Here is a 25,481-nt window from a genome sequence, read left to right on the forward strand (position 1 = left end):
TGGAAATGTTAAAAGAAGAGATGGGGCATGAACTAAAGTCAGACAGTTTATAATGAAACAATCTCCCCAAGTTTCCCAAAGAAGGGAAGGAGCTTTGGTTAAAGAATAACAACAAAATACTTCTGCCGTAAAGACAGTCATCACTCACACAACGTGAGGACAGTTGAAGGTCACAGAGAGGTCGCAGTCTATGGTCTTCCATCATTGTAGTGTGGTGAAGCACGTGTCAGAAAACTTCAGTACGTATTTTTAAACAGATCACAGATGTATAAATCTTTTTGTACTCAGTGTACAAGTTTTTTGTGCTATAGTAAAATATAATTTTTAACACAGCATTAATGCTAACTTATACCAAGAAAAGCTTAAAATTAGTGGGTATGCAAAGGATTTAGCTTAAGGCCTATTTTTAGTTTTTTCTAAGCTGTCTTTTTAATTTAATCATTTAATTCTAATGAGAAATGACCTGTCCAACAACAAGCTTGGGTCTATATATGATATAGCTATTAAATTTGAGGAATAAAGGATTCATTATCCTTAGTACTATAAAAAACAAAAATAAAAAAAAATTTATTTTCTTTTAAAGAGAATCGTGCACTATTATTTTCTTTTAGCTACTCTATCAAGATTTTTTCCAGAAACCTACTGCCTCCTGCATGCTGTATTTTGGTCAAAAGGTGTGTTTGTGTTAAATACAAATAACATGTAGTGAACATGATAAACATGAAGTGAAATTAAATACCTATGTGCAAGAGCTTGATCAAAGTGAGACTGGTCCTGTTAAATCAGGAGACAGCTGTGTTTCTTTGAACTCAAGTAGCCCTCACTTTGAAACACGTCGCCAATGATGATTCATTAACAACCCCAACAATGATTTGTCCAAAATAAATCTAGGGTGGTTATTAAAGGCTCTTCTGCCAGGGGCACACAGAAAAACGTTAGTTCTGTCTGAAGAGACAAGGTGTGTTTCAAACTGAAAAAGCGGGACTTCCACAAGTGACCTCAGAAGACAACAAACTGTGAGTATAAGATCCAGAAACTTCCTAGAAACTCTTGCCGCTCTGATGTTTCTAAAACTGAATAACTTTAACCTGCTTTAACCATCTTGAACCAACTTTAACCCGTGATGTGGTCAACACAAAACTATGCAAATCATTTTAACTAGTGAATGTAATTTTTTAAAACATTTTGAATAAAAGTATAACTGCTTAACAAATGTAAAGCTGTTAAATGATTGTTGTTCTGCTTCAGTTAGAACTCACATTCAGGAAAACTCACATTCTTGAGTTCGGATTAATTTTGCTCGATCTGGACTTAAATAGTAATGAAAAGCTGAGAATTTGATTTGAGTGATTTGATTTATTGGGAGTTAGATGTTCATATATGGTACTATTTCTTAATGTACAACAACAGGTTTGATGTTTTTTTATTCTGTTGATCGCAGGTAAACAAAATTTTTGTATTGTGTTTCAGAACAGTCACTGTTGGGGTTTTTACTTCAGATAGCTTTCACTCAAACCTCTCCAAATGTGTTCTAAAGGCACTAAATTAACAGTTTAAATGTGGCCAGTTTTTCAGGACTGTGTATTAGAGATGGCACGATACCACTTTTTTATGTCCAATACCGATACCGATATCATAAATTTGGATATCTGCCGATACCGATATGAAAATACACTATATAATATAGTGTATTTTTTAATCAATAAAACTGTTTTTTAATATATTGCTGCATTTTGTATAAGTTAATGCTCAAGTTTAAATAAACAACAACACTAAAGCTATTCTGTTATACCTGAATGTAAAAAATACACTGCACCCAAAATATTTCATAGTTCAGCAATACTGATCTAATCAACTTAAACCTACTCCATCCTCCCTATTCTGGTATTTTAAAGAGTACGTAGCAGAAATATTAAGCAAGCTAACTAATAGGGTTGCAAACTCCCAGCAAAAAAAATAAATAGGGAACCACCCCCCACCCTCCACCTCATGATTCTTAATCGACATAATCAACTTTAATTTGATGCAATGTGGGGAAAAAATGCACAAAATAAATTATTTTTCAAGAATAATTAAATAGATTCAACATCTTTCTTCAACAGAATTGCAGACTTCACAGATCGTACCTTCCCAAAGGAAAAAGTACTATAGCTTACTAGGGTATATTAGACTTAACAGTTACTATATACAGAGTAATGGACTTCTATATATTTTACATAAGATTAAAACTTTGGGTTAAGATTCAGATAATTATTTATTAAAAAGCTAGACATTTTAAATGAGAATAAGAAAGAAAAGTATGTCTTTGTGCCCCCCTTTTCACTGTTAATGCCCTATCGGGCCCCCTGGCTAAATTTTGCTAGATCCGCCCCTGCACAGTTACCAGCCGTCAGCTACGTAGAAAAGGATCCTGGTGTAGAAAGTAATATTAAATAAATTCTAACAACAGCTTATCAATAGATATCTGATTCAGTAATTTACGTCAGTATCGGACCGATACCGATACGTGATATCGGATCGGACCATCTCTACTATGCATATAAGTGCTCACCTAACACATAAGCTAAACAATCAGTGACTAATTCACTGCAGATAAATATGAACACTCCTTTCATTATCAAAGAAAGGTCAGTAAAACAAAAGACATCGTGTGTTTCGGGACTGTTGCTGTGCCCTGACTTCACAGCAGTCTGAACAGCTGACAGCTGTGGAGCTAAAGGGCCGGTTAGTGGAAAGTGTCCTGAGAAAAAACAAGAAACAAGGGCAGCGGGAGAAAATGACTAGAGGAGTGTATACTACACAATAGCAGATACTGACTTCATGTTTCCTAATCATTAAACGCGGATTAAACGGGATGTGATAGCTCTGGTTTCTGTTTTACTGAATTTTTTCACATGTACTTGAGGTCACTGCTAAAAGAAAAAATGTTTAAAAAGCTGTTCTTAATTATTTTCTTTAGACTTCCAAAATAACATTGCACCGTATCCAAGGTCACTTCAGTAGTGGGCATTGAATGGTACTTAAATGGTTTGATGAGTGACTCAACACCTTGTATTTCATGAATTTACAAATGCAGAATTTATTCTACAATTCATTATTTAAGCACAGAATTCTTTATTTCGATGCGCGTGGCTCTTGTGGTCCTCCATAGTATTTTCCTTTATTTATCAACAGTTTATAGTTTAGTGAAACGGGTTCATCATTCCAAGCACTTCCTCGACTCACACCCCGGTATAAGAATAATTATTATAACTAAAAGAAAACTGAACCAAATAAAAACTATATCTAAAGATTTTCAAAAAGCAAAATCAATTCTTGAAACTTGGCTGAATTTTGAACAAAACTCCCATCTCAATAAGAAAACCTGGCATGTCTCTAAAATGAGCTGGGAGCTGATACTGATAGTGATTAAATCTGGGGTGGGGAGTAAACTTTCACAGAGACACAAATGAGAAACTGTGACTGTTGTGAAGGGCCGCACCAATAATCTAACGGTGAGCAAAAGTGAGTTCAGCTTTCTAGTGGGGCCCTTCACAACAGTTAGTTTTTTCACGTGGCCTCTTAGGAAACCTAATTAATGATTAAACCCTGTATGATTACAATTCCGTTTCTTATGAGTGAAGTTTGACTTTTTTCTGCCGCTCAATCAAAACTAAATTGTCTTTCTTTATACTCCCTGCATTATGCTGGGCTGCGATTTTTGGCCCATTTTGAGCCGATTTTTGAGTCGTGCGACCGTTTTGGCGATCGGCCCGATTTTGGCCTTCATCGTGCGTCGTGCATCGTGTAGTATACGTGGGGTAACGAGACGCGATTAACACCTCACGACGAGCTCCCGATCATCAATCGCTTGGTCGCGAGGGTGTCACCGCAGTTTGTCACACTGCACACGCGCAAACACAAATGTCAACGAAAAAGACGGCGCAGCACGACAGTGCAGCGTGTGATCTGGACACAAGCGATGGAGGCACAACTTGTAGAACTTTGGAAAGCTCATCCGAGCCTTTTCGATGTGGCCTCACAAAATTATCACGACACAACAACCGTGAAAATAGTTGGATCTACACTGCTGCTCAATCACAGCTGCCTGATCAATGTTTTTCATTAGCAATTTAGCAAAGTTGACGGAGAGGGAGAGCGAGCGACAGAATTTCTATTATAACCTTCATTTTATGTACGCACAGTGTGCGCACTCAGGTCGCATCAGAGCATCGGGCCGTATAGTGTGAGACCCTGCATCGTCACCTATGAACTTCTAACCCCTGCGATGCAATCGTACAGTTTGAGCAGGAGCTGAATCGCGCGACTGAAAAAAATCGCAGTGTCTGCCCAGCTTAGGGAAGGTTTAAATCTTGCGATTTGCTTCACCTGTTGTTCATGCTATCGACCTCATGGTGTCGCTGAGGCACCGAGAAACAAACTCGCTTTCACGACCAGAGCGCTGGTGCATTCACTGACGACGACGTATGATCCAAACAGAGGCACCTATGCAGCTTAGCATGGCTAACATGCAAACCAACCAGCCGCCTCCAGTTGCCTTTACTGAGAGGCCATGTGGTCTAGGGAACAGCCTCCGCCTCGTCATTCAGAAACAACCCGCCCCTCCTTTCTCTGTCCCTGTGGTTCCTTTTGGTTGTCTGTCATTATCACCGCTCACACTGTCACTTCTCCACTCATGGACTCACTTGCGGTCACTTCTGGGAATTGCACTTGTCTTGTTGAGACTGGAAGATCTGGACCATTAGTATTTGACTCAGAAAGCTCCTGATGAGTTAACCCGGAATGGAAACATAAAGAATTACTGCAGACGTGAGACTTTTTTTTCCCTAGGTATTCCTTTACGTTATGTGAAGTTTTTCTTTATGCTTCTTCTTTGTTTTGAGTGTGAGTGGACTCTTCTGCTGTTGTACTTTCCCCTACAGTAAACAAATTAGTGTTTATAGCTGCAGTTAAGCCTTAGAGCTTGTTGCTGTATAATGTAGGGCAAAGGTTACCGGTTACGCTGCAGCGAGGTTTAGTTATTTCCCCTTTAGCGTAACATCTCAGCTGCTCTGTGATCATGGCTACAAAAAGCTACCAAATACACCCACCACTATTGCGCAAATATTGGAACAGCTTGCATAATAATAAGCGCTGAAAGGGTTACTTGGACAAAACTGTAAAAGATAATGAAATTGTTTTTTCTTCTAGATAATGTTTGCAGCAGGTAGTGATATAGGGTATGATAAGCTTTTCTTTTTTCTAAAATCAAAACTGCTGTTGTCAGTGTACAATGTGTATAGTGACCGTATGTATATATATATGTGTATATATGCAGTTGGTATCTGTCTTGAAGTTCAGATCCTCTGGGAGGTCTGTGAAGTACCCTAGCTGTTCCTAGGACTATGTTCTTTTTGTGTGTCTGGAATCTGTTGCAGCCACCTTTCCAGCTGCTAACCCTCCTGTTACCACTGGGACCATTTTGGATGTTACCAAAGTGGCTCCATGTACTTTAGTTGTTTCTTCAGCCTCCGGTACTGACTTATTTTTCTCCTTCTTTCTGATGTTGCTGTCATCTGGGATTGCTGCATCTATCACACCTGCGGTGTTCTGTTTCTTGTCAACAATCATTCTGCATATGGTTGGTTTGTCAACAGCTGCTTGTCTGTCAGAAACTCAAAGACCCACTGGGTCTGAGCCCTGTTATTTATTTAGAAACTGGGGACTTCTAATCCATATGTGGCACAGATGTTCCTGTAGACTTTCTCAGCCACTTGGTTGTTTTTTCTCACTGTATCCTTGCATCTTAAATTCTGCTACTGTGCACTGGACGGTCTCTGGGGCATTTTTGCTCAGTCTCCAACTTGGATCTTGTTAGTTGTGGCAGACTCCTTTCTGTTCTGTGCTGTCCTTTTAAGGCAGCCTTTTCTAGCAAATATTAAGATTCTTTGTTATCTGCCACTTCTTCTATCTGTGGATGCTACATGCCATGCAGCAGCTTGGTCTTCCATGATACTTCCTTCTCCTCCACTGCTTGAAGCAGCTCATCTTAGAGGGCCTGAGATACATCTTCCTAATGTATTCACAGACTCCTATGTTTCATACTGAATGGTTCTGACACACCTCAAATCCGTGGTTGACATTCATGGATCTTCACCAAAGTCTCTGTTGGCCTGTGGGATACCCAGGTACTTGTAGCTGTCCTGTATCCCCACTATAATGCCCATTCCTCTTCAGTCAACACTACTCTCCCTTTCTTTGCAACCACTCAGCCATGCTTTTCTAATCCGTGTGCCCTCGATGTAGGTGGTGCATATATGCATATCTCATTCTGTCACATTTGTTAACTCTTGAAACACAGATAAAGCTTACTTGGATGCATGGAAGGACTGATTAGATTTTAATGGTCAAAGGTCAATATAATTATGACCTCACACCTGTCCCATTCTTCTAAATGTGATATCTCGGGAACTCCTGGAGTCAGTTTTATTATGTCCGGCACAAATGTTCACTTGGACTTACTAATGAACTGATTACAATTTTGTAACATTACAATTTTACAATTTTGTAACATTTATTTTTAAATGGCCAAATGTCGGCTTCCATTTAGTCATTTAGTTTTGTTTCATTGTACTCTCAATGTGAGGTACAAAGTGAAATCAGTGCAACTAAAGAAGACCATCATTAGGCTGGGAAATTAAAATAAACCTGTCAGAGGGAAAATTTCATTTATGGAACAACCTGGAACATTCTTTCCATTGTTAGGAAAAAACAGCTTTGCAACATGTAGCTAAGTCAATAACACTGAGGAGATAAATCTATCATACTCAAGGTCTACAATCAAGTGATGCTTTCAGTGAATGTAAATTCAGAGTTTAAAATAAGGTACTGATAACACTTGAGCAAGATGACCAGATTAGACTTTGGACGTATGAAATGAAGTTTAACTTTAAGTGTACATAAAAGGCCAGGCCATGTTATCGGTTTAAAAATGATGCAGCTCATGTTCTGGCATGCCTTTCAGTTGATGAAGACAGAACTAAAGACAGGAAGACCCACAAGCAACTGAAAGCAGCTGCAGTAAACACCTTGGCAGAAACACAACATTCAGTGAAGTTCATTGGTTCTAATCTTAATCCAAGTATTTAAAACAGTCCCTATATTTATAATTTTGTTAGTTTGCCCAGTTAATTTTGAGTCTGTTGAACTGGGGGGCTCTGTCTAAAAATAATTGTAATTCCTAAACAGTTCATGGGAAATTCTTTACAAAATTTGTTCAATTAAATCAGAATAGACTGAATCCAATCTGATTGGATTTAACATCCCCTGTCGTGATGATGGAGGCAAAAAATTGTGTGTTATTCTGTGAGAATGACTTTGGCAGGTGCTTGATGTAAACTGCAACTTAACTGAGCAATATCATTCTTAATTTATCCTTAGATAAAATTACACCTTAAAATTCTACCAGTGCACTCTATATTTAAGCTCGTGAATCGACCATCTTGGATACAACTTTTGTTTTTTCCAATAGGAAGAGGGCCATGTGACACACCAAACTTAATGGTAATGTCACAAGAAAAACAATGGCCTAAATGGCCACCATGGTCACCACCCATCTTGAGGAGTTTGCCCCCTCACATATACTAATGTGCCACAAACAAGACTTTAATATCACCAACTATTCCCATTTTATTACGGTGTATCCATATAAATGGCCCACCCTGTATAGTAGTGAATCAGGTGAATATTATATTATGCCTGACTACACTGTAGCCTTTCTATAAACTATAAACTTTCTATTATCTTTGATTTATTTTATTTTTTTTACAGTAAATAAAGTTCTTTCAAAAACATGCATTTTACTATTCTCAAAGACATAAAGATATGTTTATTTGCACCTTATAGTTGATGAAAGCATTTGTACACATGCTGTGGATAAACTGGCCCTGAATCTTCTTAAGCAATAGTGTCAGCCCCCTGAGTAACTTCCACCCAGGTTGTTTTTAAAGTCCAGGTCTATAAAAATATAATCACAGCACACACGATGACTTCACTTTGGTAACGTTGCTGAACTATGACTCAGCTGAGCTAACAGTCAGAAGGCGGTGCCAACAAAGACCACATAAAGTTAGAACATTAGTTTTCAGCAGTTTGCAGTGACGTCACTAACTGAACAGAGAATTAAGGGAACAAAACTAACTGATAAATTAGTCCCACTGAATGTTTAATCCCATCACTAAGTAAAACTATTATCATAAGACTTGTTAGGGAGTTAAAGTTGGCGTGAGTAGTATTATCTTCCTTTTATCTCGGTCTCTTCTCACGCAAAGGAGACAGAAATGTTGCAGAGAAGGCAAAAGAAGACAGAAAAAGGTTATGCGAACCATTAATTTATACCGTGTTATAATTTTATAGTCAATGCTATATAATCTTTTATTAGAGTTAATTGAACAAGACCTATGATTAGCTGCAATCTGCCACAACCTATTGGAGTGAGAGAAAAGAGATGAGAAATATAAGGAGCATTAATGCAGTAGCAGCATATTTGAACATTTATATGAAGTAAAAGAAAAGAGTTTGATAGTTCTCAGTATGTCATGGGAAGTCTGGGCTGGGTTATCCATGGCATAAATAAGACATCGTTCAGGGTCATTCAGTCTGGTCCAAACTAGAAATTTATCAAAAAGGAAAAGTCCTGTGCTTTTACTTATCAGACATTTTGCAAAATTCTAATATGATAGCTGAGCAATTTTTCCCCCATTGATATATGCCTTAGTTCAGAGCCCAACACCAAAATATGGATCCGTTTAGGATCACATGGCTTCTCTGAGTAAAAAGAAACCAAAGTGTTCAGAAAATGCTTCGAGTTGAACTCATCGACTAATCTGGACAAGAAAGAACAAACTAAAGCTGTGAAACCAGCCACACAGTCCTCACAATGCTAAAATCTGCACCGCATCAGAAAGGCACATGTGTTCTGTTTCAGCCTTACAGCCTTCGAGTTAAAAAGCCTGTTACTACAATTCTGTAAATTCAGATTACGTCAGAGCTAGGTGTCTAGCTACTGCATCCACACCCATACCGAACAACCAACACTTACACTGCAAGAAGTTCAACTTGATTTCAGGTCATCTAGAATTTTCCATATTGTGACATATCTAAGAGAACTGACTGCAAAATATTCAACTATTTTTATCAGAATATACATGACTGTGAGCACAATATGAAAAAAAAAAAAGATTTTATTTACATTTCATAATAATTATGGACATATCCATTTATCTCACATTTTTTTACTCAAAAATAACAATGTTGGCATTAGCCAGGAAGATTAGGTTTTAGTATCCATAGTGATTAGACAAGCTTTCCTGTACACAAGCTTTAAAGACTATAAAGCTTTTCTTTTGCTATTCTAGTGTTTACCTGCCACATAAAAGCAACACATACTGTAATTGCCATACTCCAGCATCTAGTGTTAGTTTTTTTTCTCTTGGTTGGCTCATTAAATGATCCATAAAATACTTTAGAAAAGCTGTTTTTTAGCATCTCAGCATTTGAACCTTCTTACTACTGTCGTAGCACACATATTTTCCAGTCTGTCTGCTTCACTCCCACATCAAATCCTAGCCAGCCACACAAAAGCAACATTGATGAAAAGATTTATTCTCATACCAAGCTGCACCGACCCTTTTCTGACCTAATGCAGCAAGACTGCTGGCATTGTGCTGATAATGAACGCTAATGTCCTGTAATTAACTCACATCACTATTCCTGAAGTGATTGGTGATTTTGTTATTGTGTGGCTTACTTGGCACTGATGTGTGCAGATAACCAGATGGTCTCTGGAATATCAAATTTTGCGCCTTCCAAATCATCTGTTTTGGTCAAAAATGTGATCAAATGTACCTAAATGGGCTTTCTTCCCTTCTTGTTAAAGGATAATGGAAAAGCCCCATGATCCAGATGACAACTTCAAGCTGGATAAGGGCACAGCCGAACCTGAACCCAGCACCCATACGAGAGGACAGTGGTCTAGCAAAATTGAGTTCCTCTTGGCTGTTGCTGGGCAGATCATAGGGCTGGGAAATGTGTGGCGGTTTCCTTACCTATGCTACAAAAATGGAGGAGGTGAGTATCAAAATAGTGAACAAACAGACACTATATTGTGCTGTGGCTGTCTACCTATTTAGCTCCTCTTTTCCAGTTTTACCGTCTCCAAATAATGAACTTGGGATCACTGGTTTGCAGAAAGCTGTTTTGAAGTCTGGAGCTTCCTTAAAGACCCCATAAGTTATAAGCTATCTCTAACAATGGGTGATAGACTTTATCAGCAAGATGCATTGTACTGAACTGTATGTATTTATACTTAATGGTTAAAAGGGTTAAATTAAACACATTCTCAGAATCTCTTTCAGTACAACTTTCAGTTGAATTCAGCTTTTTTCAATTCAGTTTTATTTATGTTGCAACAAATCACAAAACATTCACCTCAGGGAACTTTTAAGGTGAAGACCTTACAATGTTAGAGAGAAAACTCCACAGGGGACCACCCTGTGAAGTAAGCATTGGGTGGCAGTGGGAAGGAACTCCATTTTAACAGAAGAAAGCGGCAGAACCAAACTCGGGGAGGGGCATCCATTGGCCTCAGGCGGTTTGGGGTGATGGTAAAGAGAAAAGAAAAAAAGGGCTTAACGAGGCAGAACAAAACACAAACTATAGAAGAGAGAAGATAAACTTGCTCACTCGCCCAGCATCCTGATTCTATAGCAGCATAACTAAGTGATAGTTCAGCAGCCATCCCCATAATTATACATATTTTTTAATGTTAATGTTAATTAGCTGATTACATGAACTTAACTACAGAGCCCAGAACCACTGTTTATATTAGGCTGTTAATGTTTCCTTTGGGCCTTTTAAAAATAAATTTGGAGGAACTGCATTTCTGTGTCAGCTTCCCTTTTGTTTATTTCTGTATAACTAAGCCAAATTTTATATTTTAGTTCAAAATATATCAATTTAAAAGAACTCAAAGGAACATAATCGACACAGTTACTTTAATCTGTTTTTCATTTTTAATTCTATCTTAGCTGCATTTGTTTAAAAATCCTGTCAGTTTGACATTTGTGTAGAGTGGCAGAGAAAGATCGTTTTAAAGGAATTTACATCATAGTTAGGAAAAGATAATCAAGTGAATCCATCCAGTTTCTTAACTTTTTATCCAATTCAGGGTTGTAGGGAGTCTGGAGTCTATCCCAGCTGTCACTGAGAGAGAGGCAGAATGCATCCCGCACATGCTGCCAGATTATCACAGGGCTAACACAAAGAGACAACCATTCATGCTCACATTCACACTAGTCACCAATTAACCTAACAAGCATGTCTTTGGACTGTTGGTGGAAGCCAGATTACCCAGAGGGCAAAGTTTTCCCTCTGGCACCCAGGCACAAACAGAACATGCAAACTCCACACAGCGAGACAAAGCCTGGAGTATTTTTAGATTTCCAAAAATAATTACATTTGGAAGAAAAATATTTCAGAAAGTAACAAAACACAAATTAAGTTTTAAAAGAAAGGTCTTTTTAAAATGAACTAAAACAATGTCTATCTTATTTAGAGATTAGATGCAAAGTAAGCCAGTGTTGATCTCCCCCGGGATTGACCTGTGTCAGTGTGATAACCCTGGATTAATAAAACAGTTGAATCGATCAATACAAACAACTTATGTGGTGCAACTTTGGATTTTGTCCAGGGGTGTTCTTCATCCCGTATATACTCTTCCTCTTCGCCTGCGGCATACCCTTGTTTCTGCTGGAGACGTCTCTTGGCCAGTACACGAAGCAGGGAGGGATTACCTGCTGGAAGAAAATTTGCCCCCTTTTTGAAGGTAAAAATCTCTCTCTTAAAATTTTTTTGGAAGTTTTCATTTATGTACCAATAAAGAAGTTAAGATCATACTGTATGCTAACAAGCTATGACAAGGTCTTTAATTAATTAATGAAGCTGAATCTAATTATAAATAGAAAACCTGTGGAAAATATTAGTATGTTTTTAAATGCATATTTTAATCACAAACTGCACATTTTACTCACATTTTCCTGCTGTTGTAGCATTTGATGAGAAATTATGAATTTTTATTATAATTCCTCATTTTCTTACAAAACTATTTTCCCCCTAGAACATTATACTGTAAACGATCAGATGCTGTATTCCAGGAAACCTGAGTTTTGAGTCTGACACTTATGCAACAGTTGTGTAACAAACTTAAACTTTAAAGTTTAACAAAGCTCCTTTTCTGATTATTGGAAAGACAAAAGCTTTTTTAAGAAACTCGCAGATCTGCATCAGGGGTTTCATCTTTCACATTACTTACACTGGTTGAACATTACCTCTTCTTTGATTGCCAGCCAGGGGACTTGTATACTATTAGCTCCTTTCTTACTTGTTGTCTGTGTTTCCCCTCTACAATTGTTCACTGCACTACATTTACTTTGGCACAAAACCTCGTTTATGTAATTTAAATATATGCCATCATTTAAATATGTATTTATTTTTCAAAGTGCGTTGGGTTGTTAACAAGTATTTATATTAACATACTGGACACAGTGCGTTTCTTTAATTATTCTATATGTATGTGAATTTGCCTCCTTTTAAGTGTTTAATTTGTTCCCTTTTTGTTGTTTTTCAGGCCTTGGTTATTGCAGTGAAGTGGTTGTTTTATACTCCAGCATTTATTACATTATCATATTAGCCTGGGCATTCCTATATCTCTTCTCCTCTTTCAATTCTGAGCTTCCCTGGGCAAGCTGCAAAAACAGCTGGAACACTGGTAAGTCCCACTATGTGATTAGAAATGCAAAAACAAAGAAGTAGCTAAACATCATGAGAGCAATTATGACTCACTGCATTTTAACAAGCTTTGGGGGACTCATCATGATACTAGCTGGTTTCCATTTTTTACAGGTTAGGTTGCTTTTAATGTCATAAAATTGGCTGTTTGAGGGTTTTATTCGATTCTGGCACAATGTTGGCACTGAGGGTTTTTTTTGTGTCTATAGAGCAAAGGCTGGAAACATTTTATCTTATGAAGGACTAGCACTCAGTATTCTTCACTCATGCTGATATTTATTAATAATAGCAGTTGAAAAATTTAAGTGTATTTTACAGAGGCGGAGCCAGACATTTGAAACACCCGGGGCTTAGCCCAAAAGGATAGTATGCATGTGGGATTTTTTTTTCCCTTGGGGGGGGGGGTAGAAATGACTGAAAGATTAATTGGCTCTGTTTTGAGTTTTGTTCAAAAAAGAATGACTTCATATAGGGAAAAATATATATCACATGTGCAGAACACCTTAAACTAGTTTTTTAATTAAGCAGCAAGGCAGAACAAAATCAGGGCTGTATCAAGACACGAGGACTAAACCCCAATTCAACCAGACCAAGAACTGATCCAGAATTAAAACAGGACTACAACAGTTCAAAATCAGGACTACTTGGGACTTAACCAAGACAGAACCAGAATCAGAACTAGATGATAGTAGCACTAAAAATCATCATAGACCTGCACTACATTTATTTTTTAATTTTTACCAAAGTACAATATTTAGATTGAGAAAGGTTTATATAATTATTTAGCCTTGTTGTGCAAACAAGCCTGCATAACTTAATAAATATAGAATTTGAAAAATAACAAACCTAAAAAGAAACACTAGGTATGAGATACATGAGTACCTATGATACGGTGATACTTTTGGTAAACAACCATTTGACTAACATGTGTGTCTCACCTGCTCTTGTTCATCTCTGTTCTGTCCTCATTCTCCATCTCCCTCTCTGTTCCTCTCTCCCTCTTTGTGCTGACAATCATCAAATATACAGATATTTACAAACTCTTCAGATAAAAACACAAACACTTTTTAATTGTAACATCAAATCAGACTAAATGTTTATTTTTTTAGATTGATAAATATAAAAAACATATTTGTTAACTTTAAGAGTAAAGAGAGAAATCGTCTGTATTTCTTAATTGCAAATGGCACCAAATTGTATTCAAATTGAGCCACACTTATGGAGCTCCACAGTTCTTTTCCTGGTGTTTTGGTTGACATCTCTTGATTTTCCCATGTCACAGAAACAGGCTCTGTGTTTTGCCTTATATGCATCCACAGCTGTGCCACCTGTTTACTCACATGGACTCTACTAACCTATCAGAAGCTTCTTCAGCTCAGAATGGAATCGTCTGGAGTTTTCTTATTAATTAACAATAAACTTAGTGTACATGTACTCCTAAATTTGATGAAAGTGATAAAAAACAGAAAGCTCTGTCTCTCTTTATTGTGACATTTAACTAATTCAAAAGATATTTCAATATTTATCTAAAACAAAAGTTTACTCTAAATTGATGTTGTGCAGTAAAAATGTTTTATGTTTTCTCCCTAAAGTGTAAATATCTGGTTACAAATGTGAATATCCTGCTGTGTACTGAAATCCCTCTTGTTTTGCATAGAAATATACTGAACAACATACAAAGCATAATATATAAAATAACATTTACCTGAGTTTTTCTTTGAAAGAAGCCTCTAATGTCCATTCTTATATTTCAGTACATAACTGAAACCGATTTAGTCGGGGAGGGTAAGAACTGAAAATATGAAATAAACACACGTAAGCTAAGAATCTCTAAAAAAAAAAATAGCATTTGTTCGGCTTTTCATTTCGCCATTTGTTGATTCACTTGAAGAGCAAGTAACGTAATATTGGTCAAGTGATCAGTTTGATATCAATCTTTCGTGATGCACCGTCATATTTACATTATTTGTACGGTACGAATGATTTGCTTTGGTACCTGGTCAAACTTAAGCTCTCCTTAGTATGGCTGGCTCCGTCTCTCCAACAGCGCACTGACGGGCAGCAGCTGCCCCGCCCCCTCGCTCAGTCGCTTAGTGCCTGAGCTTGGATCATACCAATATCAGGGGGGGATTCACGCACAGTCGTAAATTCCCACAGTGTGCACTATGTGCTTCGAATATTGTGTGTACTTTTTGTTTTATACAGTTGTCAGCCAGGCATCTAACTATGAAAAAATTGCACTCCAAAATACCCCGGGCTTCTGACAAAACAACCCGGGCTTAAGCCCAGTAAGCCACCCCCACGCTCCGCCCCTGGTATTTTAGCACTGACAATTTTACATTGCTTTATACAGTATATGGATAAAAAAAAATTGCAGGCCACACTTCAGTTTTCAGTCCCATTGCCACAGGTGTATAAAATCAAGCACCTAATTATGCAGTCTGTCTTTGCAAATAATTTTTGAAAGAATGGCACATTCTAAAGAGCTCACTGAGTGTCATAACATAACACCAGTGTACCAAGTGCCGCTTCTTCTCATGTAGGTATTCCACAGACAACTATAAGTGGAATTATTGGAAAGTGGAAATGTTTGGGAAACAGAGCAGCTCATCCACGTAAAGTTACAGAGCAGGGCCATCAGGTATGGAGGCTTTTAGGTTTAAAAGTCACCAACACTCTGCTGACTCAGTAACTGCAGAGATCCAAACCTCCTCAGGAAAAAACATTTTATTCGGAAGTATCTTTTTACCATGTAGCTAGCTGCTACATGCACTATATGGACAAAAGTATTGGGCTACACCTAGCCATGCCGCCTGCCCTTACAACATTTGTGAAAGAATGGGTGGTTCCAAAGAGCTCACTGAATGTGGCATCCTATGAATGGTACTGTCATGGGATGCCACATATAAATATTCTTAATAAATAAAAAAAAATAGGTGTATGCTTACTTAAAATCTAGTTATGAGAACCACAGAAAAGCCTTACTTGGTGTACACCAGCAAACTGATAACAATTTTATGGCAACACCAACAAAGTCTTTACTCACCACAGCACTTTCCAGTTGGCCATAGTCAAGTCAACTACTGGTCATTGCCATTAATTTAGTGGGAATGCTTGCAGCACCACTTGGTAACTGAGTAAAACTCTCAACCTTCTCTTTCAACCCAGTAAAATGAAAGAGGCACCACCTTGTGGCTTTATTCAGCACTTCACGCAAGTGAGTTTCCCTCTCAGGGGGACAGAATTCTAAAGCCAATGAACAACAATCACACACGCACACAAATAAACAACTGTCAGCAATCTAATGCAGTCACACAAACTTAGATTTTTATTATTTATTGGTTTTTTTATGTAATTGGTGGAGACACTGAAATAATCCCTCCACCCCCTCCTTCAGCAAACATAAAGTAGAAAACACCTTCTGTAGTCACACGTTTTATTTAATATAGCAAACTACAAATGAAGAACCAATTTGTTATGTGAATAGAAAAGCTTATGTAGTAAAAATCAGTAGAACACTAGCACAGCTTATATGTAAGAATAAAAAAGAAAAAAAAAATACCAAAATGTAACTGAAGATCTTTGTTAACACAGACCAAGGCTTTGACAAGATGTGTTATATGACCTTTCTTTGTTTGTGCTTTAATTCACTTGTTGACATTTCTCAGAAACCTGTGTGGAATTTGACAGAAAGGCTGATTATTTCAACATGACTGTACATGAAAATGCAACTTCACCAGTGAGAGAGTTTTGGGAGTGAGTAACTTTTCCAAAATCCAAAAACTTTTAAGGCATTATTTGGACAAGTGAATCGGCATTTGTGAGTTATGACCATCACTAACTGTCAACTGCAGGCGAAGAGTTTTGAATATAACTGGAAGCATCAATGAGTTGGGCAATATTCGATGGGAGTTGGCTTTGTGCCTTTTGTTGTCCTGGATCATCTGTTACTTTTGTGTGTGGAAAGGTGTCAAGTCTACTGGGAAGGTAAGACATGGGCTTAATACTTTTATTTCCTTCTGGTACACAGTGTAACAAATAACAGAATCTGCTAGTGCCTAAAAACACAGTAATATGTTACACACCAAACATGCCTCTATCTTTATAGTTTAATTACCTATTAGAGACAGGATGTGATTGTACACAGTTTAAGGCTAACCATAAATATGAGCCAACATTATTACATTTCTTTATGATTCAAAGATATCAAGCTAAGCCCAAACTTTTGTTCCCACTGCACTTAAATTAAAGGTACAACCAGCAGCAGGCCAGGTTAAAATAGATGGAGATGAAGTATCTTTCTGAAATATCATGAAGAACATGCCACAAACATGTTTCTTAGTAATCATCTTTGCTTCCCTGGCTTTATCCTTTGTCCCCTTTCCTTCCCATTCATTGATTGTCACTGTTTATGTATTTATTGAGGGTGGACATGAGCTACATACGCACACCAGGGCAGGGCAGATAAGAGATTGTATTTTATGCAACAATGACGGTGTTTATTTTTAATAAATACAAAAGCAGAATACAAAGTTGCAGACCTGTGATATCAGTAAAAACTTCCTCTTTCAACTTGTTGCACTCTTTGTACCACTAAAGCAGAAAGATTTACACGGCTATATGCTGGATTTTATGCTAAAATAGTTATATAAGGTATGTAATCATTGAAACATACTTACTAATTAAATTTGATTACCCCATTTAAAAATAAATGGGAGTGTTGCACTTAGACCTGATTTGATAGTAGTATCTATGCCAGATAGCAGTGAGTTTCATGATATGAAGTTGAACTGTAATCAGTTTTCTGATCTTCTTTTGATCCTCTTCATCTGCAGATGTACTCTGTATTTGTTGATTAACTGTTAGCATGCCAACTAAATAAATGGTGAACGTGACGTTACTTGCTGAGATCTGCAAATCCTGCAAGATTTAGTATTTTGAACAAGGTAATGTGCAGACAGCATTTAGCTGCAAACAGTGTTGTGCCAGCATTAAAAAGGCAAAAGAAGCTGTCAGAAAGATTTTCTTTAATCTAAAGCTGCAATTTGCTTTCTTGAAAATTTAAACTGTGCGTTAGACTTAAGGAGTAGTGAACTGCAGTTTTCCCTGGGTGGCAAGAATAAAGAAAAAATCAGCAGCATGTGTTCAGTTTGAGATACACTGTGTGAAACTAAAGCTTCAATGTGAGGTTAAGCAGTGTTCGGTGTATGTTCTGAAGCACAGAGTGAGTGTGATTACATAATATCGGCAGTGAATGTTCATAACTTGGCCACATCATTCCTCCTCTGCAGGTAGTTTATTTTACTGCCACATTTCCATATGTGATGCTGGTGGTGTTGCTTGTTCGTGGACTCACGTTGCCTGGGGCCATAGATGGGATCAAGTTTTACCTGTACCCAGATCCATCCCGTCTCGCTGATCCCCAGGTACAAACACCATTCATGACTTCCCACTCTAAATAAAATGTGGTTTTACTCTTTAACTCCTGCATAACCATGTTGCATCATCAAACTTCTTACAAACAGTGATGGGTTACTTATGTGTGTTAGACTGTGTTAAAACTTTCAGTGCATTTGCAGATGATTGCTTTGCTGATGTCACATAGGGTAAAACATTAGCAAATGTTCTGTACAGATGCACTATGTGCAGTCCAACACACACACACAATAAAAAAAAAATTCTCATGTAATTGAATGTAGGGGTGGGGAAATGACCTTTTTTTCTTTTGCAGGTGTGGATGGATGCTGGCACACAAATATTTTATTCCTATGCTATTTGCATTGGGTGTCTAATTGCACTTGGCAGCTATAATAAGTACAACAATGACTGCTACAAGTAAGTAAAATGTTTTTTGTTTTTTAATGTAAGAATATCACAAAATATCACAGTTTTAATGAAAGAAGAAGAATGTAACATAAAACATATAAAATCATTATGACAAAACTGGAAAAAGCAGGTTTCTTTAATGCTTTTCACTAACACTAATAACTTTCTTCTTCTATTTACCATTATCCAAAAATATCTCCCTTGAGTCATGTGTCATGCCATGAGCTACTGATATGGAAAAAAACAGGTTGTGTGTCACAGTTAGGCAAGAAACATGCAAACCGTGGTTCAGGGGATTGGGAAGCTCATCTTGTAACCAGAAGGTTGCCAGTTCGATCCCCTGCTCTGTCTGTCTTGGTCGTTGTGTCCTTGGGCAAGACACTTCACCTATCGCCTGCTGGTGTTGGCCAGAGGGGCCTATCAAGGCTTGCAGGATGAGCCGTGTGGAATTTAATGAGGACCCAAGATGCAGGCAGCTGAGATACAGGGGAGTTTTTATTGAGAAGGTGGAGATACAAACAGAAACGGCAGAGGAGCGGAGGAAACTAAACAAAACCTAAACTGGAAAAAACTAACAAAACAAACCTGAAGCGCTAACTGGAGCGCTGGAGGAAACACAGGGAATTAACACAGACGAACCGGCAACATGTGGGAGAACACACAGGGCTTAAATACACACAGCAGTAATCAAGGGATGGGAGACAGGAGGGGAACACACCTGGACAGATGACGAGACAGGGGAAACGTAATTTGAACACACTCACATGAGACAAGGACCTTCAGAATAAAACAGGAAACTAACAGACACAGAGGACCAGACAAGACACTGAACTTAACAGACAGACTCACGAGCAGACACAGTGACACCATGGATAGACAGAGGGAACACAGACATGCATGAAACAAAACCCTAACACATAACAAACCTAAACAAAAGACATAACAGAATAAATAAGAACATAGAATAATATAAAGAAACACAAAACACTGAGTTGTCAGACTCAGGACCATGACAGGGCCGATGGCGCGATATGGCAGCCTCGCTTCTGTCAGTCTGCCCCAGGGCAGCTGTGGCTACAGCTGTAGCTGCCTCCACCAGTGTGTGAATGTGAGAGTGAATGAATAGTGGAATTGTAAAGCGCTTTGAGGGTCTCGAAAATCGCTATATAAATGCAATCCATTATCATTATTATTATTATTATTATTATAAACCCTTACTGACTTTAATACAAAATAATTTGATGTAATTTGTTCTCTTTTTATTTTAGGGATTGTGTGTATTTGTGCCTTCTGAACAGTGGGACCAGCTTTGTTGCTGGCTTTGCCATATTCTCTGCACTTGGATTCATGGCATATGAGCAGAACACAGATATATCCAAAGTGGCAGAGTCAGGTGAGTTTATAAAAGAAAGTGTGAAAAGATACAAGGAGCTTTACAATGAACAATTTAGACCTGACAGCATTTATGGATGTAATATTATTTACATGTTCGTATGGGAGAATGTTACAAGCTTGTCTTTGTATGTGCAGTGGATGGCGTTTCTCATCTGTTTTTAGAAGAGGATAAATGCCAGCTACACTTTACACCTTACAATCAATATATGCGTGTATACTCTCACCGACCTCTGTTAGGTATAACTGGTTAGTAGCAGGTTGGGCTTCCGTTTCCACTGTATTCTCTTATTCTCTGCAGGTCCTGGCTTGGCATTCATTGCCTATCCTCGAGCCGTCGCCATGATGCCTTTTCCTCAGATCTGGGCAGTATTTTTTTTCGTTATGATCATCTTGCTGGGGCTGGACAGTGAGGTAAGCTCTGTTTTGTTTTGTTTTGTTTTGGGGTTTTTTGGTGGGGGGGGGAGGGGGAGGGACAACTGAAATAAATTGAAATGGAAATTTAAATTTTTTTAAAAACAATTTTAAACTTACTTACGTTCCACTAAATATGATTGTTATCTGGCTCAGGCCTGGCGCAGGATCTTGAGCAAAAATTATGCATTTTTAATGGTAAGTATATAACTTAGAGGTTTGTGTTTCAGTTTGTGGGTTTGGAAGCTCTCACAACAGCCATTTCCGACATGAATCCAGCCTTCTTCCATGTCGGCCACCGACGTAAACTCTTGCTGCTTGCTGTGAGTGTTGTCAGTTTCCTCATCGGCCTTGTGATGGTTACAGAGGTAAGAACAAATTTAAAAGTCACATGTTTGTCACAATAACTGCATTTATTTTATATGCTAAAGCTCGAAAGCTAATGAAACTGCTCCACACACAGGGTGGACTATACATCTTCCAGGTGTTTGACTACTATGCCTGCAGTGGAATGACTTTACTTCTCATTGCCGTACTGCAGTCTGTAGGTGTTGGATGGGTATATGGTAAGTTCATGAATTACAAAAATATCAAAGTGTCTTCATAATGAAACAAATTTTTCCTCAACTCTGTGTTTCCATCTTTTCACAGGTGCAGACCGATTTTATGACAACTTAGAGGACATGATTGGATACAAGCCTTTACCCCTAATAAAGTACTGTTTGAAATATGTCACTCCAGTAATTTGCACGGTGAGTTGCAGCAAAAGTTAGTAATGCTCTGCAGGTCTTCCCGCCCATTCTTGCACAGCACATGTCAGTAATGTCAGACAGACATTATTAATCGAGACAAACTCTCTTATCTAGTAGGTGATCATCAGTTTTGCTGACCTAAATGGTAGCTGTTAGTGCAATATGTTATTAACTCTGACTGACTTCATTACTTAAGTTAGGATTAATTCTGTGAGCTGGTAAAAAAAAAAAACTCTCCATCTGAAAGTAAAAAATGTCAGTATTTGTTCCAGCATTTATAATTCATCAAAGTAAAATCACATTATTTGGTTATTTTTAGTAATGAACCAAGACAAAAATCCTTGATGGGGAAGTATCATTTTAGCATTTACTAGCCAACAGTTTTGGGTGTGCAGCTAGCCATGCAGTCTCCCATTATTTGTGAATGAATGGGAAGAGCTTACTGAATTTGAGCATGGTAATGTCATAGGGTCCCACCTTTGCAACATGTCATGAAATTCATGAAATTTCTTCCTTCCTAGATATTCCATGACTAAGTGTTACTTTTGGAAAATTGTTAGGTTAAGCACCACAGCAACTGATGGCGTCAGACCACATGAAGTTACAGAGCAAGGTTGCTGACTGCATAGTGTGTAAAAGTCTCCAACACTCTGCTGACTCTCTGCTGACTCAATGACTCAATGACCATAGAGCGCTGAGCCACCACTGGCGTTAACATAAGCAGAAAAACTGTGGACTAGGAGCCTCATGAGATGGGTTTCCATTCCCCACGTAGTATGTAATTTATTCCATATTTACCTCTTCCATTGTAATTTTCAGGGAACGTTTATTTTCTCCTTGGTCAAATACACTCCACTGAAGTTCAACAACACACTAGAGTATCCATGGTGGGGTTATGCTCTAGGCTGGTGGTTTACACTCTCCTCTACGCTCATGGTTCCCTTCTGGATGCTGTACAATCTGAGCACCACTCCTGGTACACTGCGACAGGTGAGCTATTTGTGTATGAATATAAATTTCCAAAAAACTGTTTCCTTTCATCTTTTATTAAAACCAATATTCTTCTTTGTTAGAGGTTCTCCATCTTATGTACTCCAGCCGAAGACCTCCCTCTGACCAAATCAGAGAAAAAGGCTCTTGAACTGCTTAACTTGCCATCATCCTTCGATAACACAGTGTTCTAGAATAAACATGAAAAGTGAAGCAAACTCAGATGCATTTAACAATTAACACAGTTATAAGGAAAATCTAACATTAAATCCAGTGGCTCAATCCTCTGTAGCGCTGCATCATTCCAGTCTGTTTGGAATTTAACCCCTTAAAACACTGATATTTATTTTGTGTCCCCATCTAACGGGCTAGATAAACCAGTGAGATGAATTCAACCAAAAACTACAACCTGAATGAATTCACACAAACAAGAGGTGATTGTAAAAAAAAACTGCGTAAAGACAGTCTGAGCACAAATGTGTAGTTTCCCTGAGTTTGGGATGGCATCTTCATCATCTGATTTACAGTCCAAAACCAGAAGAGGAAACCACAGAAACGTCAGAAATAAGAATATGGAACCAGAGAGGATGTGGAGTTTTGCTTAAAGAAAATGGTTTAGGCCATGATTTCATTTTCTATATTATTGCTTCTGACGATTGTCTTGTTCATGTTTGTTCTGATAACCCATCTCTACAGCAAGGACTAGTTCTGAAATTTCTCTTGTGGCCATTTGCACTGAGCATATTATTTGACATTTTAAATTGCTCCTCATCCAAAGTTCATTAGTAAGAAGCATATTTTTTTCAGGTTTACCTTCATCTGAGTATATTGAGCTATCTGCTTTCACTGTGTCTGATTACAAAGCTCTTTTTTAAACCCCACCTATTCGTACATCTGTTGTTAATCACAATTTATATCAGAGCTATTAGTGGAATACTTAACATGATATTCATGTGATGAATCGCTGGGAAATTTGTCATGTGGTGAAAAAATTTACGTGCCTTTAGCATACGGTAGACTGTTTCTGATGCCATAGTTGGAGAAGGGAGAGAAGTTGATGCCTGATTAATTCTGTCACATTAAAATGTTGCATTTACAATCATGGAGAAAAATAATGGTGTATTTATTATGAAAATCCTTCTTCTTTTAAATAAAAGACAGCACAGGGTATTTACACCTGCACAAATGTGCCTCATGTTTAAATCAAAGTCTTTTTGGGACTATTGCCTGTTATGGTTTTAAGCAACACCATTTTGCAAACACTCATCCTTTTGTAATGAGCACTTATTAAGAAGAGAGTGAAAATGAAAGGTTTTTGTACACCAAGTGTTTTTGTCTCTTACATTGTATTATTACATTTTGTGGTCAAGGCCTCAGGCTGTAGAACTTTTTTGAGTAAAATAATACTGACAGTTACTTGACAAACTCTTACAGATCTAACACCTTAGTTACTTTAAGGCCAGTATGAATTATACAGATGGTGTAAACTGTAACTAAAAAACAATGACAGAAGGGAGTTTGTCAAGCAATAAGCATCCAATCAATTGAAACCCTGAACACTGTGTTTATCTGAGCCATCTGGCTGTCCCAATACAGAAGTGTTTGTGACCTCTACAAAGTACTGATACTGTAAATATTGTATATGGGTTTTTCATGTAGGCAGTAAATGCAGCATTACGATAACTGCGCTATGTATTATAAACCTGTTAGAACCAAGGAAAACTCAATATGGTAATATTGATTATAAAATACATTTTTCTGCTGTACTTTTTTTTTCTTTTCAGAAACCTTCCTTATCGAGTGTCCAAATTTATATTTTTAATATTTTGTATCATATGTCATTGAGAGTTGTGGCAACATTTTTATGTATAACATGTGGAGTGTGATCTAAAGGTTCTGGGAACTGGCCTTTAAAAATCAAAGCAGTGGCGACCCTGAATGGTGATCCTAAGGATTGGTCAGAGGCCAGCTTGAAATCTTTTATGTTGTTGGTTTTTTCTTTGTTGTTTTTATTGTTTTTTCTTTGTTTCTTTAAAAAGGTTTTCTGAACTTTTGAATCACACCTCTGCACTGTACAAATTTTGTAATAACACATTTTTTCATGTGAAAAATCATATTGACATTTACACTGTAATTTATTTTTATAACCCACTGTTGCCACTAGATACAACAGGAACAAAAAGGTTTGCTTTTTTTTTTTTTTTTTTTTTTGAAGTGTTGGTATGATGAACTGAATCATAGCTTTGGTTTGTAAATGTTAATTGAATGATTTTATTAAACAATGTGACATTCTTTAAATATGATCTATAATGAGATAATCATATGTTAATATGATCAATATTATTTATGTATTTCTTCATGTCTTCCTATTACTATTTGGTTAAACTGACATGAGAATCATTCCTTAGGATTTACTGCAGCAATGACCAGTGAGGTGACTGTGGTAAAATCATCATTTACAGACAAACTTAATAAAATCTTAATAAATTCACAACTGTTTTGCCTTTTGATTGTCACTACACAGATCCAGAGGAGAGTCTGAAAAAGTAAAAATGGCAGTTTTTCTGTGCCCTTGAATGACATGAGAACATTTTAATTTTCTGCTAATGCTTTTAAGAAAATAAAGGTTACCTTTAATTCTTCACCTGAATTGTTCAGTCTTGATATGTAATGATAGATTTATTTTATACAACTCTTTTCTTTTCTCTTTAAACATTCCCTTTTTCATTTTGAACATGTAAAGGACATCCACTTTTTCATCCACGCTGTCTAAAATCTGACGTCATACTTGACCTTGGAACCAGGAACAGTGTCACTACATCGTCCATTTAATAGCTTTATAATATCAGTGTATCACATGAACCCTCCTTCATTGTTAACCCAAGATGCATGAATTAACCTAAGAAAAACCTTTAAAAACAAAAACTGTTTACTAAATAGACCTTTTTTAATAAGAGGAGAAAAATGCAATGAGTAATCAAATCGAACACCCAGTTTTTTTCAGCTGATACCACAGAGACAGTAAAACACTACTGCAAACATCTTTGTTTTTCATCTTATCCTTGTAATGTTCATGCATGCACCAGTAAAGCTGTGGTCATGGTAATTCTGAAGTTTTTTCCTTCAAGTGGTGCCTAATTTCAAATGCAATGATTCACACAGGTCGATAAATGTCACTACAGTCTGTGTGCTAACTAAAGGTAGAGTTTATGTAGTTTCCAGGGAGGCAAAACAAAGCTTACATTGTGATAAGTTCACTCAAAGGCGATAGAAAAAGATGTA

At 37.5% G+C, this 25,481-nt stretch overlaps 1 protein-coding gene and 1 long non-coding RNA gene across 4 annotated transcripts; one reads left to right on the plus strand and one right to left on the minus strand.

Moving 5' to 3' along the window:
- Positions 1-920: 920 nt before the first annotated feature.
- slc6a22.1 (solute carrier family 6 member 22, tandem duplicate 1) lies at positions 921-24,841 on the plus strand. 3 transcript variants are annotated; one of them, XM_085274545.1, is made up of 15 exons: positions 921-1,016; positions 9,917-10,107; positions 11,729-11,863; positions 12,665-12,805; positions 16,494-16,581; positions 16,680-16,812; positions 18,117-18,251; positions 18,557-18,660; positions 19,920-20,044; positions 20,345-20,457; positions 20,688-20,825; positions 20,921-21,023; positions 21,109-21,209; positions 22,029-22,199; positions 22,283-24,841. In XM_085274545.1, the coding sequence occupies exons 2-15, from the start codon at positions 9,921-9,923 to the stop codon at positions 22,391-22,393; spliced, it is 1,785 nt and encodes a 594-aa protein (XP_085130671.1). In that variant the 5' UTR covers positions 921-1,016; positions 9,917-9,920; the 3' UTR covers positions 22,394-24,841. The 3 variants fall into 3 exon arrangements, with proteins under 3 accessions (XP_085130671.1, XP_085130668.1, XP_085130670.1); XM_085274542.1 differs by lacking the exon at positions 921-1,016 and adding an exon at positions 4,646-4,830; XM_085274544.1 differs by lacking the exon at positions 921-1,016 and adding an exon at positions 4,646-4,809.
- On the minus strand, positions 9,995-15,134 carry LOC146574674 (uncharacterized). Its single transcript, XR_014892488.1, has 3 exons — positions 14,822-15,134; positions 14,531-14,617; positions 9,995-13,832 (listed from the first exon to the last, which is right to left on the minus strand). It is a non-coding gene; the product is annotated as an uncharacterized LOC146574674 (long non-coding RNA).
- Positions 24,842-25,481: the final 640 nt, after the last annotated feature.

This window comes from Mchenga conophoros, linkage group LG5 (assembly GCF_057382185.1).
Source record: "Mchenga conophoros isolate Kocher_MC1m ecotype Shallow Benthic linkage group LG5, M_conophoros_male_GT1.1, whole genome shotgun sequence".
Taxonomy (NCBI): Eukaryota; Metazoa; Chordata; class Actinopteri; order Cichliformes; family Cichlidae; genus Mchenga; species Mchenga conophoros.